The sequence below is a fragment of the Tachyglossus aculeatus genome, chromosome X1, assembly GCF_015852505.1.
Source record: "Tachyglossus aculeatus isolate mTacAcu1 chromosome X1, mTacAcu1.pri, whole genome shotgun sequence".
NCBI classification, from domain to species: Eukaryota; Metazoa; Chordata; class Mammalia; order Monotremata; family Tachyglossidae; genus Tachyglossus; species Tachyglossus aculeatus.
Window position 1 is genome coordinate 75,631,914 of NC_052101.1, and position 19,248 is coordinate 75,651,161.

The 19,248-nt window shown below is 39.8% G+C and overlaps 1 protein-coding gene across 5 annotated transcripts in view; it reads left to right on the plus strand.

The window, feature by feature from the left end:
* Window positions 1-18,688, plus strand: part of TASOR (transcription activation suppressor) — a 57,219-nt gene extending 38,531 nt beyond the window's left edge. Inside the window, exons 17-25 of one of the 5 annotated variants that reach the window (XM_038771986.1) lie at window positions 1,314-1,455; window positions 2,735-2,794; window positions 7,459-8,423; window positions 9,831-9,953; window positions 13,475-13,634; window positions 15,135-15,243; window positions 15,828-16,006; window positions 16,113-16,280; window positions 17,986-18,688. In XM_038771986.1, the coding sequence (XP_038627914.1) occupies window positions 1,314-1,455; window positions 2,735-2,794; window positions 7,459-8,423; window positions 9,831-9,953; window positions 13,475-13,634; window positions 15,135-15,243; window positions 15,828-16,006; window positions 16,113-16,280; window positions 17,986-18,452 (2,373 nt within the window). In that variant the 3' untranslated portion in view covers window positions 18,453-18,688. Of the gene's footprint in view, window positions 1-1,313; window positions 1,456-2,734; window positions 2,795-7,458; window positions 8,424-9,830; window positions 9,954-13,474; window positions 13,635-15,134; window positions 15,244-15,827; window positions 16,007-16,112; window positions 16,281-17,705 lie in introns of all 5 variants that reach the window. The other 4 variants (XM_038771988.1, XM_038771989.1, XM_038771990.1 and 1 more) reach the window with 4 other exon arrangements.
* Window positions 18,689-19,248: the final 560 nt, after the last annotated feature.

Here is a 19,248-nt window from a genome sequence, read left to right on the forward strand (position 1 = left end):
TTTAATTTGTGGTCAAGAAAATGTGATGGGAATTAACAATTTTTGTACAGTATATTCCACAATTAGCCATGTGATTTCAAGTTTTCATTTGGCTTTAAATTTGATGTTGCCACAAACAGGCTAAGTGGCTAAATGATTGTGTCAGCATTCCTAGTGCCATCAGCCTCATAGTAATAATAATAATGATAATTATGGTATTTAAGTGCTTACTATGTGCCAAGCACTGTTCTAAGCTCTGGGGTAGACACAAGCAGATCAGTTTGGACACAGTCCCTGTCCCACATGGGGCTCACAGTCTTCACCCCCATATTACAGTTGAGGTAACTGAGGCCCAGTAAAGTGACTTGCCCAGGGTCACACGGCAGACTTGTGGTGGAGCTGGGATTAGAACCCAGGTTCTTCTGACTCCCAGGCCTATGCTGTATCCATTAGGTCAAGCTGCTTCTCATGCTGCTCATGCCTAGATGTAGAAATGCCCATAAAACATGTGGGTTTTCGCTCCAAACAGCTGCTAAGAAAATTCAAGTCAGTGTTTATCTCAAGAGAAAGGAAGGACAAAAGGGGTTGTGTGAAAGTGCTATTGGCACTGGAATAGTAATAATGGCGGTTAAGTTCTTACGTGCAAAGCTCTGTTCTAAGTGTTGAGGTAAATAGACAATTTTTAGATCATGCATGGTCCCTTTCCCACACAGAGCTCCACCTAAGTGGGGGGAAGGACTGATAAATAGAACAATGAGAATGAAGTTAAAATACATTAAAAATTAAACAAGGTAAATGTCACCATAAACCATTAATTTTTACAATAAGTTGTTGACAGTTGTTGATGGTTGTTGGAAGAGAATCCAACTCCTAACTGCTCCAAGCAGAAGTCCCTTGTTAACTGCCACTGCTGGCTCCAGTGCTCCCTCACCTGCTTTGTACATAATACTGAATGGTGATCTTGAAGTTCAAAAAGCCTAATTTAGTATTTGTTCTAAAAGATGCTTTATTTTTTCTTGTAACTTATGTAAATTCTGCATTTTGTGTAGTGATAAGCAAATGAAAAATATTTAAATACTACTTTCCCCTTTCAGTTACTGAGGAAGGCTTAGGAAGAAACATCATCTGGGTCATAGTCACAAAGCATCCAGGTTTCCTTTAAGTATCATTTAATTTACACATGTTGTTATTACTGATTATATTTTATTGCTTTTTAAATTATCACCATGCAATAGTTAAGTAATTATAGTAGTTAAGTAGTTGCAGTTAAGTAAGTGCACCTTAATTCTTTTAAGAGAAAAATTGTGATCTTGATTTGTTTTTTGGTTTTTTAGGATCCAAATTCTGGGAGCGTGAGTAGTTTTGATAGCTACAGTCCATGTCCTAATACACCTGTCGAACACGGATACCATAGGCAGCATTCCAGCTCAAATAATGGAGAGGCTGGGATGCACTGGAAATTAATTCCAATTACAGGTGAGAATAAGTAGCTTGATCTAGCCTGCCTTAAGTCTGAGCTTATGGAAAATAGCCAGTTTCTAAAGGTGTGTATCTTTCCTAGATCCCACTCTTGGGTCACTTTTGTGTGTATTTTGTATCTCTTAAGTAATGTCTTATTTGATTTTTATAGTCTGCAAGAGGCATGGGTAAAAATTTGATTGTAAACCTTAAGGTGAGGCTTATCCACTTGTGGCAGGAGTTCAGTCTTTTGTTGCTGGAATGAATGACCTGATAAATTGTTGGCAAAGCTTTTTCACCTTCAGTGAGTGAGGAGATACACATATGAAGCAACACTGCATAATTTTCCATTAAACACTGTCTTTTGTACCTCCTCGAATAAGTTTCCTCTTCACTAAACCCACTTAAGCCATCCAGGAATTACTTCTTAGCATAAGACATCTTAGAGACACTTCTCCTATCTCTTGATGACCTGAGCTATCTAAATCCCAACTGCCTAGGAAAACTTTAGCTGTGAGAGGAGAAGAATGGGATGGCAGTTGAACAATAAACGGATAATTTGAAGGTGTCAGGTTTCCAGATAATTCCAGGGAGGGTCTATGAACTTTCTTACTTGTGAATAGGAGCTTCTGGTTCTCATTTATTTTCTAAAAACCCACCAAACAACAAAAATTGGTCAGTCTGCTCTTTCATTCAGAACATCTTCTCTTTACTCAGTCTTCTTATTCTGTGAGGGGGGAAAAAGGCAAATATTTTACCAAAAGAAGAGGGTGCACGTATGACTTGGATTAGTTGTTAGGCCTGCAGAGGCATACAAGGAAGGCTCTGCTACTTGAAGAATTCTAGTTGTAGTTGGCAATGATTTCTACTCGGGGCCTTATTAGGAAGGGTAAGAGATCCTGGAGTTGGTAGCCAAGATACCTATATTACCAGCTGAAAAGTGGGGTGTTCTGTTGTATTCACTGGCTATGTGTGAATATGGTTATGTGTCTACATTATGCCCCTGTAGTTTTTGGCAGTGGAATCGCAGGTGAAGATTCTACATTTCGTTCCTTCTAGCTTATGCATTCATTCATCTTCTAGGCTGTATGTTAAATGAGACTTCTATCTAAGAGCTCTCTTGGGAGTTCTTCCTAAATTGAAAAGAAAGAAGCATCTTATCTCTATGTTCTGCCCCAGTATTAACTTTGACAATAGGATTAATGTGTTTGTAGCATTTTGGGGTGGTCTGAAAGGTGTAAAATAGCTAGTATCTTTCAGAGAAAATCTATAAATGCTAACTGCTGCTCTCCCTCAGGAGGGACTGGAAGAAGTCCAGAGGATCAACTGGGAAAGCATGATGATAACCAAACATCAGGTGAGAAGGATAGTTGTTTTGCTTTAATTTCTTCCAGTATGCCTCTGCCCCAGAACTGCAGTCTGCTTTTCTGATAACATGTCAGTGAGGTATGACCATGGTGTGAATGGAATCCTTTCGTTGGAAGCAAACCTTGAATGTTATTCTTAGCCTGCAGTCTTAGGCTTTTTGATCATCAGTGGATTGATGTATCATATGCACTTAGTCATTAAGAGAAATCCTTCCAAAGAACCTTTAAATTTTCTTCATCTTAAACTCTGCCCCTCAATATTCTCCTGAGGAGGTCCATCACCTTTTTTTTTTTTTTTTTTAACCTGTCATTTGGAGTCTCTGGTAAGAAGCAATTATACAAGTCTTTCAGTTGGTGTTGGGGAGAGTGGGTGGCAAAGGAAGTTATCACATTTGTTTAAAGTAAATTTTCTTCCTGTGTAAGAATGTCTTGGAATGACAGGACAGTCTTATAGTTTTAAAACTGTCCAGGTAACAGAAACATTTTAAGACTAAGTGAAGAGGTGTCTGGGTCCCATTTATGGTTTAACCAAGAGTCTTTAAATTCAGTCTGATTGTGGTACTTTTCATTCTCATTATGATCTCCAGTTTCTTTTGAAGAACATGGTAGAAGAGGTCGTTATCTCTTACTGCTAGGTAGTGGGTGTGTCGCTTTCTTCTTTCATTCAAGTGCATCTTCCTTTTCTTCTGGAACATTTAGTATCAACTTCTGATTTGGAAGAATAAAAGCAATAGACATTCTCATTTCCATTGTCATTTGAGCAAGCCTTTCTGGTGGTTACCTTGTCTTCCCCCCAAAAGATAAACTGTCAAACTTCATTTTAGGTTTTCTTGACCTAGATGTACGAAGATAAGAGGTAAGGTAGGCAGAGATCCAAATTGAACTGAAAAATGAAGAAATTCCAGCATTTCAATTGCCTTTTGGATGATTGGCATCTGGCCTAAGTGCACTTTTTGTTTCTCCTTGAGTCTTGGGACCCAGAAGCATAGACGTGAATGATGATGCCTTTGTAGAACTCCTTATGTGTCATTATCTACTTCTTTCCACTTTCCACTTACAAAGCAGAGATATGCTTTCCTTAAACTTCACATTTCAGTGGGTACTAGGTCACATTTGATCAAACTAATGGGCAGAGCATGGTAAGTACTAAGTTTTTTTTGTTGTTGTTTTTTAAAAAAAAAACCATGGAAAACATTTTAGTAGCAGTTGCATAATGTAAATGCCATTATTGGGTCAGACCAGTAGCGATCCAGCCCAGTTTTCTGTCTCCAACAGGATGTGCATAGGGCCACTCTAATAGGTGTACCATCTAACATTCTGAACTTTCCTTCATGAATTCATCCAAGTCCCTCTTGGACCTTGTGATAATTTCTGCCTCAACTTCCTATAGGAACAGATTCCGTAGGTTTACTAGCTGCTTTGGGAACTGAGTCTTTGGTTAGGAATGGACTACTTTCAAGCTTCTGTAGTGCCCCCATATCCTGGTGATGGGGGGATTGATGCCCAACAATTCTGTTTGCCCTGCTCATAACCTAAATGGAAACAACATATTAAAGTCTTGTTTTAACAATAGTGGAAACCTTCAACATGAGTAAAGTTGTTCTTTAGAAACAGCAACATAAATTGGGAAATGGCTGGTAGGCAGCAGTCACTATTTATGAAGTGCTGAAGCAAGCTATTGGATCTTGATTCCCACTTTGGGCTCCCTCAAATTGGGCAAATAAGGAGTGTGAAGTGTTTGTGACTTGATTAGAAAAAATCTAAGCACAAATCTGTGTAGAGAGTAGAACCACCGTGTAGCAAATGTCATGTGAGGAAGTTTAAACTATAGATTTAGAATATTCAGATTTGTCCTGCATATTTTAATAAATGCATTATCCAAATGAAATTATTATGTGGGAGAAGTATCTTAAAAATTAGGAAGCTTAATATAGTGGGTAGGATTTTCTTCTATCCTATACTTCATCACTAGTCCTTTGGGCAGAGATTACCATAGTGGAAGCTTCTTGAAGCAGTTAATTGTGACTTATATGAAAAAAATCAAGCATCCAGTCCTTTGGGCAAGAACTTCTTTAGAAGAAAATATCCGTACATTAATTTGGGTTTTTGCTAGAAGACCAGTCACTTCTGTGAGTTGCCATTTTGTATTCTAGAACATGCATTGAATGAGCTTGCATTACAGTGTATATATAGTGTGAATTTGACACTTCAGTAAATAGAAACTGACTTTGTAGGAATTGATTTTCTTCTTGAAAAATATTCATGCATAGAAAATTGTGGTTTTTAGGAAAAAATGTGGGCGCGATTGAGGTAAACTATAAGCTAAATCTATTCAGAATTTCCCTTGGATGGTTAGCTAACATGTTCAAGCATATTTGGTGAATTTACCATGATTTTGATGTAAATATAGGGTTGCCAGTGTAAACCTAATGTGATCTTAGTGGGATTTTTCCTCCTCTTAGGCTACTCTTACATGATTTTGCTACAGGAAAGTTCCTTGTTTTCATAAACTCACTAGTTGCAGATAGTAAGAAAAGTAGGCAGAAATTGTGCTTGATTCTTTAAAAAATTTTTACTATGACTATAAGGACCGTAGCTAGTTCTGACTTGTAGAAGAGCCCAAGGATTGCATGAGCTATTGAGAAGGACCTCATGTGATCCTTGCCCTTAAGGAGCTTGCAAGGAAACTGAGCATTGATTCCTTCACAGAGAAGCAGCATGGCTCAGTGGAAAGAGCATGGGCTTTGGAGTCAGAGGTCATGGGTTCAAATCCTGGCTCTGCCAATTGTCAGCTCTGTGACTTCGGGCAAGTCACTTAACTTCTCTGTGCCTCAGTTACCTCATCTGTAAAATGGGGATTAAGACTGTGAGCCCCCTGTGGGGTCAACTTGTAACCTCCCCAGCGCTTAGAACAGTGCTTTGCACATAGTAAGCGCTTAGTAAATGCCATCATTATTATTCACTGCTCCAATATAGCACTTGCTCGAGCACTTTAACCTGGAGTTCTACCACAAACACTGTAGAAGGAAAACACTTTCTTCTCACTAGTCTCTATGTCTTCTCATTAATAATTCAGAACCAGCTCATACCCATAAGAGATTCACAAGCTAGGGAAGCAGTGTGCCCTAGTGGAAAAAGCACAGGCCTGGAAGTCCGAGGACCTGGGTTCTAATTCCAGGTCTGCCATTTACTTGCTGTGTGACCTTGGGTAAATCACTTAACTTCTGTGTGCTTCAGTTCCCGCATCGGCAAAATGGGGATTCAGTACCTGCGGTCCCTCCTACAGTCCTAGACTTTAAGCTTGTTGTGGGCAGGGAATGTGTCTGTTTATTGCTATACTATACTCTCCCAAGAGCTCAGGACAGTACTCTGCTCACAGTAAGTGCTCAATAAATCTGAATAAATGAATTATATCTATCCCAGCACTTAGTACAGTTCTTGACACGTAGTAAGCATGTCACAAATAACACTATTATCATTTTTATGACTGTTTCCATGCAACCCCCCCCCATTTGTTTCCTCCTTATCATTCAATATCCTGCCCCTTCCCCCACTATTCTGCTTTTTTTGTTGTTGCTACTCTTCCTCTTCACTCTTCCCTTTACCTTTGGTGGGTGTCTTTTCCCTGGAGACTGAAACGGCAAAGCATAAGCAGTACCATATTACAGCATCAGACCAATGGTCCTTTTAGCCCAGTGTTGCATCTCCAATGTTGGACTCTTGAGGAGTGTGATGGCTGTTGTCCCAGATGTCCATCCAGTGTTTAGATAGGTATAATCTAACATCCCTAACTTTCCCTGTAGTAACACTTTATGGACTCCTCATCCATGAATTTGTCCAACTCCCCCCTTGAGTGTACTGATATTTTCTGCATGAACAAACTTACTGTGGTAATAGTCTCGATGCTACCACCTGCTGTGAAAAGAAGTTTTTCATTTTGTTTTTGAACCCACCACCCTTATGGGTGTTCTTTCCCTTATTGTGGAATTTGTTGACTTCAATTCTGTGTTCGTCTTGTCCTTCATGATCTTGTAGATTTCAGTCTTGCCCTTCCTGCACACCTTGAATCTTTTCAGATAGCCAAAACGCAGCATAACATTTGGAGTACAATATTTCTTCATGTATTCTAGATGTTTTGCAAGTTTTTCTTTTTTGCAATTGGACTGCTACGTCTTGATAGTTTCAAATCTAAACTGAAAAAAAAAATCTGGGGGTGATAATAATTATGGTATTTAAGTGCTTACTATGTGCCAAGTACACTGTTCTAAGTGCTGGGATAGATACAGGGTAATCAGGTTGTCCCATGTGGGGCTCACAGTCTTAATCCTCATTTTATAGATGAGGTAACTGAGGCACAGAGAAGTTAAGTGACGTGCCCAAAGTCACACTGCAGACATGTGGCGGAGCTGGGATTTGAACCCACATCCTCTGACTCCCAAGCTCGTGCTCTTTCCACCAAGCCATTCCACTTTTCTACTCTTAAATCATATAGTCATGTATAGTTCATAAAATTTTGGTACCCTAATATTTTGCGGTAGGGTGTCTTGATTTTAGAGACAGAAGATTTGGAGTGGGCAGTATTTAAAATTTTTCTACTGTGTACATTTCTTGTAAGTCTGTTTGGATGTTCTTATAATGAACTCTTCCTGCATAGGTATGAAATCACCAGAGGAACAACTGGTTTATCTGCCACCAGAAGATGCCTTTCCTAATGATCCCCGTGTAGTAAATAGACAAAGAAGTTCCGATTACAAGTTTCCATACTCTCCATTTTCAGACACACTCAAAGGGACAGTGGAAGATGGAGTGTCCACAAGTCAGGTGGAGAAAGTTGAAGAACAGAGTGTGCTAGCAACAAAACATCCTTTTGTAGTTTCCCAGGGCCCGAGGGGAACAATAAAGAATATAATGCTAGAAGAATATAATGTCTTTTCAAGGAAGATTGAAGAATTTTTGGGGCAAAATAATACTCCAAATGTCAAAAGGCTATCCACACCCAGCTTTTCGGCCCAAGGAAGAGCATTAAAATTTTCTAAGTCTATGTATTCCCAGGGTTCTGATGTTGGGGTGCAGCAGTATGTAAATAGCTTTCATGAGAAACTGAATGATATTGTTACCCTGCCAACACCCTACCAAAGAAATATACCACCAGTCAATATTAGTACTGAACAAACCCAAAATGAAGTTGCTGAATTGCCACTGAGCCCTCCAAAAGGCCTGATTGTACAAGTTTCATCAAGTGATAATAACACCACGCTGGTACCAGGGCCATTTGATAGTGATGGTGTGAAAGATCTCGAGGCTAGCGAGCAGCCTTCCTCCACAACTCTGGGTTTAGCTGAAGTAGAACTGGATCAGGTAAACAATACCACAGACATAATATTGACTTCAGATGCCACTGCACCCAATGAGGTTTTTCTGGAACCAACAGAAAAAGAAACACCAAAATCACCTGATAATTTAAGCATTTCTACTCAACCAGCTCTGTCAGATTTTATAAGCCAGTTGCAACCTGAAGTGTTTAACAGCTTGGTCAAAATCATTAAAGATGTGCAGAAAAACACAGTGAAATTTTACATTCATGAAGAAGAGGAAAATATTCTTTGTAAAGAAATAAAGGTAACGTTATATGTTTTATGGTAATTTAACATAAACTTTCAGGCATACATTTATTTCAGAAGTGTGGGCTTTGGTGGGGAGGTGGAGGGAGATACTTGAGTTGGAGTAAAGGAATCTTGGCAGGGTTTTGTGATTTTTTTTTTTTTCTTCTGATCTAAGAACCAGTCTTGAAATTGGGAACTCTCAGAGCTGTATGATAGCACCATTATATTATTTTGTCTTGACTTCTCAAACTGCCTTTATAAAGGCTTAAGAATAATCAGCTGTCAAGTGGCATGAATGTGGGGAGCCTTAAAAAGGTAGAGTTACTTGCCCATAGCCTTCCCGGCAAATTGATAGCAGAACTAGTTAGTACTGACGTTGTGTGTTCTCCCTTTCACATGGTCATGGTCTCCCACCCTCAGCTTTTTCTCTGAAAATTGATCTTTTTGGCATGCTCATGTTTATCGACTAATGTCTTCGATCAACTCAGTCACTTTTACCATGGGCAAGTCATGCCAAAGGGATAAAATGGACATACAAGTATGAAATTATAAACGGCACTTGTAAAGGAGAGGGCAAATGATGGAAAGGAGCATTTACCAGATACCCCTGGAACCCTTCTGAGGTTTTAGTGACTTGCTGAATTCTGCCTCTTACTTCTTTGCATTCAATTTGGGAGCGGAATTCATTGTGGTTACGATGTGGTCTCCATAGGCTATCACAAGGAGATGAGCCAGCTCTCTCGTAGCTTCAGAATTGCCTCTTGGCCCAGAACAATGTAGTTGATTAAGTGTAAGCCAGGAGTGGAGTCACACTTTGCTTTCTGGTGCTTATTAGAATACTGGGGCATGGAGATTGTCTTCTACTATATTACAATGTACACTGGATGCTCAACAAATGGAGTTGATTGACTTACATTGGCAAGTTATTTAACATTTCTATACTTGGGTTCTTTGTAAAATAGGAATAATAATGCCCTCTCCTGTTTCCTTGGAATGGAATGTGAGTTAGAGGTGTCTGAAAGGGCTTGCTTCAGCTGAAGCTCAAAGAGAAGACTGACTGTTGGGGAGATAAAACACTAGAATAGATGACCAGTGATAGTTGTGGTTTTTCCAGCACGTGGTATTATTTAAAGAAAATGAATAGATAACATCTAACATCTGTGTCCTGATGGCTTTGCTGTTCGCCTTCCCAGAAATGAGAGTGGTTCGAATAGTCTTTGGAGGCCCCCTTTTATCCCTGATTTTTTGGTTCTTGGGGACAGACCTATGCTCCGTTCCTGGGGCTTCCTGACTGTCAGTGTCTACTTAGTGTTTAATGTTTTGTTTAAAATAAAATTTGTATTTTTAGTATTAAGTTTTTTTAAAAAAATCCTAACTTTGAAAAGTTCCTTGGCAGTTTAATACCCATGTGTTTCTTCAACAGGAATACCTTACCAAATTAGGAAATATGGAGTGTCATCCAGAGCAGTTTTTGGGAGGAAGATCAGCTTTAGATAAGCTGTTGATCATCATCCAAAATGAAGATATTGCAAGTTTCATCCACAAGGTCAGGCCTAACTAACAGTAGTAGTGCCTATAAAAAGCTTAGAAAAGTAGGCACTTTTCCATACTTGTATTTAAGTATGTGGAAAAACCATGAAAGAGAATGCGTGTTGAATTTTTCATCTCCAGATAAAGTATTGCATTGAGGGCTTCTATTCTCTGGGTTGAACAAAGTCTTTTTTTTCCAAAGATGGGATTGTGTGGCAGATCAGCCCTCTGCTAGGTTCTTTCTAAGCTTTTAAACTGACTAATTCAAGGAGGTAAAGGCCCAGTGTCAGCCTTCTCCATTTGTTTTCTTCCACCTCAAGGCTGAAATCAAACTCTGATTTCATTTTTGAATCAAGGCAGATGTTCCTTTCCCCAATGCCTTCACCATAAGACCTTCTGGCTGGAAATGGGGAGAAGGAAATCAGTATCCTTCCTTGTTTCCCTACTTAAACAGCTCAGACAACACATCCTCTCACACCTACAGTTTAGGCCTTGGTGATGCTGCTGCTAGAAGCTCTAGTTTTTAATGCTTCCCGTTCATTCAGTTCATCTCAGAGGGAGTTCTCAGGTGGGAATCTCACCCAGTCTATCCTCTACCTAGATCCCTTGAATCTGGGTTAAATCTGTAGGATCAGTTATAGTTGCCACCAGTGTCTTCCTGGTAAGAAGGCGACCTGTGTTGATAAACAGTCAATGCTGGTATAGCCCAGGGTCTTCTGTTTTGGTGGAGCCCCAATTTGGAGGTCCTTATGTGAGGCTACTACATTATGGTCTGATCACTGTATATGTGATGTAGGACAATACAAGGAAAACTATGCCATCTTCAGGCTCAATAGACACTAATCTTTGTTCTCTCAATTGCAGGGGCATATTGTTTGGTTTTTTCCTCTATAGCTCTAGTTTAAGGCAGCATCTCCCCCTCCCACCCCCACCCCCGACCTAACTGCTCAACCTGTAGATTGTAACAGTAGAAAGGATGATAGGGGTGTGAAAGCTCCAGGTAGAGCTCTGCAGTGGCCTATTTTGTTGGTGTTTATCATTGTAAGTTAACTCTAGCAGTAAAAAATATTTCATTTTCATTTGCCTCTGCCTTTCTTCCCTCAGTAAAGTTGATAAGGGATAGAGATCTCTGTCACTAGTCACATCTTCCAGGCTTGAACTCATCAATCAGAGATGAGCCCTGCCCTTCCCCCTCTGGGAACGAGCCTGCCATCTCCTGGAATATGAAGGTTTTTCTCCTTCTACAGTGTCTACTTGGACTTGGATCAAATGCCCCACTAGGTTTCCTTCATGAAAGAATCTGTCTATAAATAGGCCCATCAGCTCTTATAGACTAGTCCCAGGTTCCTGTTTCTAGCTGACTATTCCTGAGGATGCCTCAATAATTCATGTTCCATCTTCACCTCAAAATATCAAACCTTCCCTCATTGGTCAGAGTGAAGTGCTGATCAGTGAAGGAATCTCTGCCTGGCTTGAACTCCGCCATACGTGGTTATACCATTCATTCATTCATTGTCATATTTGAGTGCTTATTATATGCAGAACACTGTACTGGGTGCTTGGGAGAGTAAAGTACAATAATTAGTGGTCACATTCCCTGTCCACAACGAGCTTACAGTCTAGAGGTGAGGGGAGACAGACACCAATAGAAATAAATAAAAATGACAGCTATGTACATAAGTGCTGTGGGGCTGGGAGGGGGGGAAGAGCAAAAGGAGCAGGTCAGGGTGACGCAGAAGGGAATGGGAGGTGGGAGGAGTGGGGCTTAGTCTGGAAAGGTCTAAGGAAGAGATGTGCCTTCAAAAAGGCTTTGAAGAGGGGGAGGGTAATTGTCGGATTTGAGGAGGGAGAGCGTTCTAGGGCAGAGGCAGGATGTGGGCTAGGGTTTGGTGGCAGGACAGGCGAGGTCGAGGCACACTGAGAAGGTTAGCACTAGAGGAGCGAAGTGTGCAGGCTGGGTTGTAGAAGGAGAGAAGCGTATTTCTGAAAAGAGGACCAAGATTAGCCAACTTCATCACTAATAATTACCCCTCTCTTTATAGGCATCTCATTGTTAAGACATACTTGATACCATTTCTGAAGTTTTCAGTTGGCTAGTGCCAGAGATTCATTCATCTTGGAGAAACAGCATGGCCTAGTGGGAAGAGCACAGGCCTGAGAGTCAGGACCTGGATTCTAATCCCTGCTCCTCCATTTGCCTGCTGTGAACATGGGCAAGGCACTTATCTTCTCTGTGCCTTACCTCACTTTCCTCAGAAAATGGGGCTTAAATACCTGCTCTCCCTCCTACTTAGACTGTGAGCCCCATATGGGACAGGAACTGTGACCGACTTGATTATCTTGTTTCTATTCCAGTGCTTAGTACTGTACTTGGCATATAGTAAGTGATTAACAAATACCACTATTATGATTAATTATTGTTTTACAGTCTAGAGGGGGAGACAAGCATTAACATCAAGTATAGATAGGTTCGTGAGTGTTGTGGGGTGAATAGCAAGTGTTTAAACGGTACAGCTCCAAGTGCTTAGGGCAAGCAGAGGGAGTAGGGGAAAGGAGAGATTCGATGGGAAAAGCCTCCTAGAGGGAGATATGATTTTAGTAGGGTTTTAAAGGTGGGGACAGCAGTGGCCTTTTGCTACACGTTTATCTTCGCCCAGGACAGTTCAGGGATGTGGGTGAGGCATTTTTTATCAGTGGGTTGAATTTTTGAAAAATTTGACCAAATTCATTTTCAGTACAGTTCATCTAGGTCAGGTCTGCTAGTACACTCAGTTCCGCTTAAAATGGGTTTTCATGGCGTGATTTGGCTAGGACTTGGCAGAATTGGGGAATGTTCTTCTGACAACATGCGTCTGTCTGGACATACCGCGGTGCGGTGTTGAAAAGAAATGGTTGTGCATGCGACGGCGTTGACCTTGGAGTGAGACTAGTTCAGTGCAAGTTTCCCTTCATGTGGGGTTCTGCAAGAATGCAGCCCCTGCATTATAGGAGAACTGGGTGTATATTATTCTAATAATTAAGGTCCCAAATTGTAATTGTACTGTGTTTAGGGCATTAGGTCAGTTATTCAGTAAGCGCTCCCAAAGTGCGGCCGGCAATAATAGTTTACATAGCCTGCAACATAAAGTGGTTTAAGGTGCCTAAGGTTTGAGAAAAATGCCAATAAATATTGTAGATCAGTCGGTTGGTATTTGAGTGCTTACTGTGTGCAGAGCACTGTACTAAGCGCTTGGGAGTTGGTAGACATGTTCCCAGCCCAAAGTGAACTCACGGTCTAGAGGGTAGATCTCAGCAGCAGAGTGGTATGTAAGGGTATATAAAGATATTGGGTTGTGAATTGCTTATTGTTTTAAGATTGGTTGATGGGCTTTAAAATAAAAAGACCTGTTTCACGTAGTGCTCCTCTTTGACTAATATTTTGAGAACTTCTGTCCTGAATAATCCAGAAATATGCTAGTGTAGACCTAGCCTTCTGTTTTATTCTGTAGTCTCATTTCTTACCTATCCTTTTATCCTGTTTGTCTATTTAATTTACAGATTCCTGGCTTAGTTACTTTGAAGAGGCTATCTTGTGTCAGTTTTGCTGGTGTTGATAGTTTGGATGATGTGAAAAACCATACATACAATGAGTTGTTTGTCTCTGGAGGCTTTATTGTGTCCGATGAATCTGTTCTTAACCCAGAATCTGTCACAGTTGGTAAGAATTCATTTTTTTAAGAATTCATTTTATATTGAATAGTAAATTTATAGTATTGAAGATGTCTCTTTAACCCACCCTTCAAAAATGAATGACCCGTTAATTAGTTGTGTTTGAGCACCTGTTGAGTATAAAGTACTTAGGCGAGAATACTTAAGATAACATTCCTTTCCCATAAGGATTTTACAATCTAATGTGGGAGACAGACAAAAATTATTTACGAATTGAGGGAGTAGGAGGAAGAACAAGGATATACAAGGTAGTAGATGTATGTCAGGATGAAAGAGCTGAGTAAATTAATTGAATATTCAGATACACAGATGTACATAAATGCTGAAGAGAGGCTGCTGGATTGACATGACTAGGTTGTTGTGAATCAATCGGGAAAAGCCTCCTGGAATCATTTAGAGGGGCTTTGAAGATGGGGGAGAGCTGTGGCCTGGTGGATTTTGGGGAGTAGAGCGGGAATGGGAGTTCCAGACCTGAGGAATACGTCAGAGTGCTGAGCAAGGTAAAATTTTAAAGATGAAGTTGGGAAGAGTGAAGAGTAGCAGATGAAGAGCGCTGATAGTTAAGTTAGAGTAAACTGGTGGAGAGCCATGAAACCATTTGCGAAGACTTTTTGTCAGAAGTGGAAGGAGATACAGGTTTTTGAGGCAAGGAGAGATATGTGTTGAGTGATATTTTAAGGAGTTGATCCAGGCAGCAGCACATAGTATAGGCCGGAGGGAGGAAGACCAGTGAAGCAGCTGACACAGACTAACTGTGATATGACAAGAACTTGGACCAGGGTGGCAGCTGTTTGGGTGGAAAGAATTGGCGTGATTTAGCAGTTCATTGATTGGGAGAACTGAAAGACAGAGAAGAGTCAAGGATACCTTCAATATCTGAGGGCTTCTGGTTTAGGGAAGATCATGGTGGTTTTAACTGGTGTTAGTTGCCTTTATGTTGCGGATACTTAATATGATACATGAAAATGAGGTTTCCAACTCAGTCCTCTTACAAGCTTATCATATCAGTCCTGATATGATACCAGGAGATGGAGGTAGTGCAGTGTATTAAATTTATATATACACCCAGCTCTTCCAATTAATGCATACTTTGACTATGAGTTTTGGATAGAACAGCATTCTGGAATTAGGGAATGTTTTTACTGCAGCTTGCATATGGGTAGAATGCAGTGTGATATCTGAAAAAAATCACATGGATGCTTACAACGTGTGTGTGTGCACGCGTGTGCATGTACCATGACATGGGTCTTAAACTCTGCGTTCATCAGGAATATAACACCCACATTCTAGAAGTAATTGTAATTTTTTTTAAAAGTTGATGAGTACTTTTAGACTAAAGAGTATTTCAATTATAGACCAACTACAACCATAAAATTACAACATGAAGTTTAAAGTTAAAATAACATTTGAAAAGGGAAAAGAATAAGAACAACTAGTTATGTTGGCTTGTCTATATTTTTAATGAATTAAATCACTTTGACTCTAACAGACAACCTCAAAAAATTCCTGATGTTTCTTGAGGAATTAAATACTCCAGATGGCAAGTGGCGATGGAAAATACACTGTAAGATGCAGAAAAAACTCAAGGAACTTGGCAGGTAAGCACTAGATCTTCAGTGTTGTGAGACAGGTGCTGTAAGTCTTAGTCTTTGCCAAGTGACTTTGGTTAAGTGACTAAATTTATTCCTATTTCTTCATGTACAGACAAAAAAAGTTTGTTCTACGTCACTTGAGAATCATCTGTATTCAGGGGTCAAAATAATTAGGACGTCCAAGGTTATTTTACCAGTGGATATTGTATACCTGCCTATCAGTCTTTTTCCTCTTACACTGATGAAATTTCCCCTATGTAGTTTTAAGTTCTCATTTTTAAAAGCTATGTTTCCAGAGTAAGATCCTTTTTTACTTAGAGTGAACTTTAATTTGAGATCCACTTAGAAAATACTTTATTCACTTGAAAAAATATGTAGCTCAATGTACATACTATATTTAGGGGATTGAGCACATTTTTAAAATGAGCAAGGTCAGACACGTGTAAAACGCTCTAAATTGAAATCCAAAACTTTGATATTTTGTTAAATTTAGCGTTTTAACATAAGGCTAAATTAAAAATGATTAATGATGTGAAATTATAAATGAAAAGATTTAGAAATACAGATTGCGATATTGCTTAATTTTACAGATTGAACACTAAGGCCCTAAATCTCCTGACACTTCTGAATGCCTATCAGAAGAAATATCTGGTTGAGATTCTTTCATACCATGACTGTGACTCTCAGACTCGCAATGCCCCTGAACTGGACTGTCTCATCAGACTTCAGGCCCAGAATATACAGCAAAGACACGTTGTCTTCTTGACAGGTGAAATGTGCATTCTTTGGCTATCGAGACTTGATTGACTGAAAATACTTTTGGATAAAGGCTTTGACAGAAGAATGTTTCTTATTTTATTCAATTCTTTATGCAGAAAAGAATACCAAGGCATTTTCAAGTTATGCTGATAGTGGAATAGTAGTTGCAACACCTGAGGACTTCATGCTAAACTTTAAAAGTCTCGTGGGATACCACAATTCTGACACCGGAGAAAACTGCCTTCCCCTACATGGTGCTAATGAGAGTCTTGAGCCTCAGTCAGGTAACTTTTCTAGAAAAGTTTTTCCTGAGTTCTTACAGATAGGAGAAAATGGGTGTATAAAAGCAGAACCTCCGTTTTAAGAATATTAAAGCACATATTCTGAGTTTGGTCTTTTGGGGTAAGAGGAGGTATTAGCATGTGACCACGTCGAAAGCCTGGTCATTCAGTCATTTGTGGTGACCAGCTTGTGTTTCTACATGACCTGCCACTCCCACAACTGAGAATGGTCCACCAAAGCTGAGAAGAGTGGCTTTGTTGGTTCACCCATGAAGCTGGTGGCTTGAGTAGCAGGCAGAAATAAAATAGATTTGGAGCTGAAGGAGTGGTATTTAGGAGCCAACTCCAAAGCCTAGGCGTCTAAAGCTTTGAAATAGGTTGCATTAGGTTGCAGCCCCTTGGACTTACAACTTTTTGACTTTATGGGGCAGTTTTCAGGAACTAGTTGTATCATAAGGAACAATGTTATAAATGGAGAATTAGTTCTTGAATAAACCTGAGCATCCTATTTTTACCAAGATTACCCAGAATTCTGTACTCAATCTATTATAGATGAGTAATAGAGCTACGTTAAGCTCTAAACTGGGAGAAGCAGCATGGCTTAGTGGATAGAGTATGGGCCTGGGAGTCAGAAGGGCCTGGGTTCTAATCCCCGGCTCCACCACTTGTCTGCTATTCGACCTTGGGCAAGTCATTTCACTTCTCCGTGCCTCAGTTATTTCATCTGTAAAATGGGGATTGAGACTGTAAACCTCATGTGGAACAGGGATTATGTCCAACTCTATTTGCTTGTATCCACCCCAGTGCCTAGTACAGTACCTGGCACATAGCGCTTCACAGATGACCACAGATTATTATTATTAATAATGTAGTTATATTGAGTCAGAGAAGTCCCATGATAGAGGAGCTTTATTTGAACTTTACCGAAAGCCAAATGGACATTTGAACCTTCTCTGGTGATTCTACCTTGCTCTCTTTAAATTTAACTCCTCTTCTCCCCCTTCCCCTCTCTCATCTCCATCCCAGCTTTTAAAATGGTTTTCCTGTTAGTCTGCACCCCATCCTTCTCCCAAATATCCCCCACCCATGTCTCCGAGCTAATGCCGTAAAGGAGGCCAGTGCCGTAGAGTCAAAACCGATGTGGTATAAAGCTGGAATAAAGTGTAAATTTAGAAGCGTTTTAAGTGCCATTTGTAACTTAAAAAGTCTCAAGTCGAGAACTGCGGGTATATTTAATACATTCACATATTCTTAGTCGTACTAAGGGGGTTTAGTGTAAATTGATAAGGCGATAGTTTTCTCTCAGATGGGAAAATGTTAGTATGGGCTGGTAATAGGGCCGATAGATTCGAGACCATATCCAAAAGCACAGAGATGTCATTATATTGTAATTGCATTCTCAAATACTGAACTACCGTATAACTTTAGATGCCGTTTTGACATTAACCCCTTTGGAGCTGGGGGTTGGGATTTCCCAACATTAAACGTGAACGCATTTCGCAGAAGCTTTTAGCATCGGAAAATCTGGACCTTCACACCTAAAGGTTAAGTGTGAGGGTTGATGAGTAAGTGAACGAGTGGCAGAAGACCAAGCTTTAAGGGATTTTGGACTTGCAAACCCGAAGCATTTCACTATGTGAGTAATTTGGTAGCTTTTAAGCTTACATTGTATGTTTCAATAGAGTAGGATTTTTTCTTTTAAATGTAGCTCTTGTAGAAAGCGCCGAAAAGGACGAAGAGGACATGTCTCTGGATTCAGGGGATGAAATCTCTCCCATAGAAGTGTGCAGCAGTTCTCATTCAGAAGGATTGGAGATAGGCACCAATGGATCACATGCAACCAGTCAGAAAGAGTGCTCTCCAACTGAATTGCAGCTGCCAACTGATGAGCAAAGAAGTGTGTTAGAGGAAAAGACTCCTAAAATGGATTCAGACGAGATGCCGCCAGTTACTCCTGTTGCCAGAGCAAGCTCTGAAGGAGACAACTTTGAGGTTTACCCCAGTAGACAATTAAGCATGTCCCATCAGTTCAGCCATCTTAATGTGCTCACTCATCAGACTTTTTTGGGAACGGCATATCCTGTGTCAAGCCAGAGCCAAGAAGGTGGGGATTACTTTTTATCTGTTTATAGTCAAAACTTAGATTCCAATAAACCATCCTCTCCGGCTAGCTGAGATGTAAATAATGAACCTTCAAGGCCATAGTCAAGGCAAAAATAAGCGCAATTGCATTTTTAATAGGCTGTTGTGGAATTTTTCTGTTTCATAAACTTAACAGTTTATATTCTCTTGATGAAATATTTCATGTTCTCAACTATTTTCCCGTCTTATTTAAGTCACGATAGTCTGTAACCGTGAAGCATCTGCAAATTTAAATAAATATATATTTTTAACATTTATTGTATTGGAATGATCTTGTTGGCACTTTTTTAAGTTTTAATATTTTACCTGTACTTGGGCTTCAGATTGAAGTCTGTTTTAATATAAAATGAAATGTTCACCTGAAGTATGTGAAATCACAATTGCTTCACTTGACAATTAAAAAAAAATACAAAATAACTACATAGACCACTTTTTCTTAAATACCAAACTGTTGTGTTTTAAATGACACCCGGTTTTTGTATCTTTTACAAAGCTATAGGGTGGTATATCATTTTTACTGAACATTTACTGCATTTTGGCTAAATACCTAGGTTAATTAGATTCCATTCAGATTAACCACTTCTTGGCATAAGGCCCACTGAATTTAAAGTTAGTACTATGGGGGCATCTGCTGCTAAATTTGTCATTCCAGGTTCATTTAAGAGCATTTTTTATTCCTTTAAAGCTAGCAGAATTTACAGTCTCTTTGTAAGATTTCTTTTCCTTAGGCTTTTAAGTGGTTCACATTCCTGTGTTTGTTTTCGGGGAAGGAAAACCTTCCACACTATAACCACCCTCTTCCTTTCCTTCCCATCAGATTCCCCTGTTG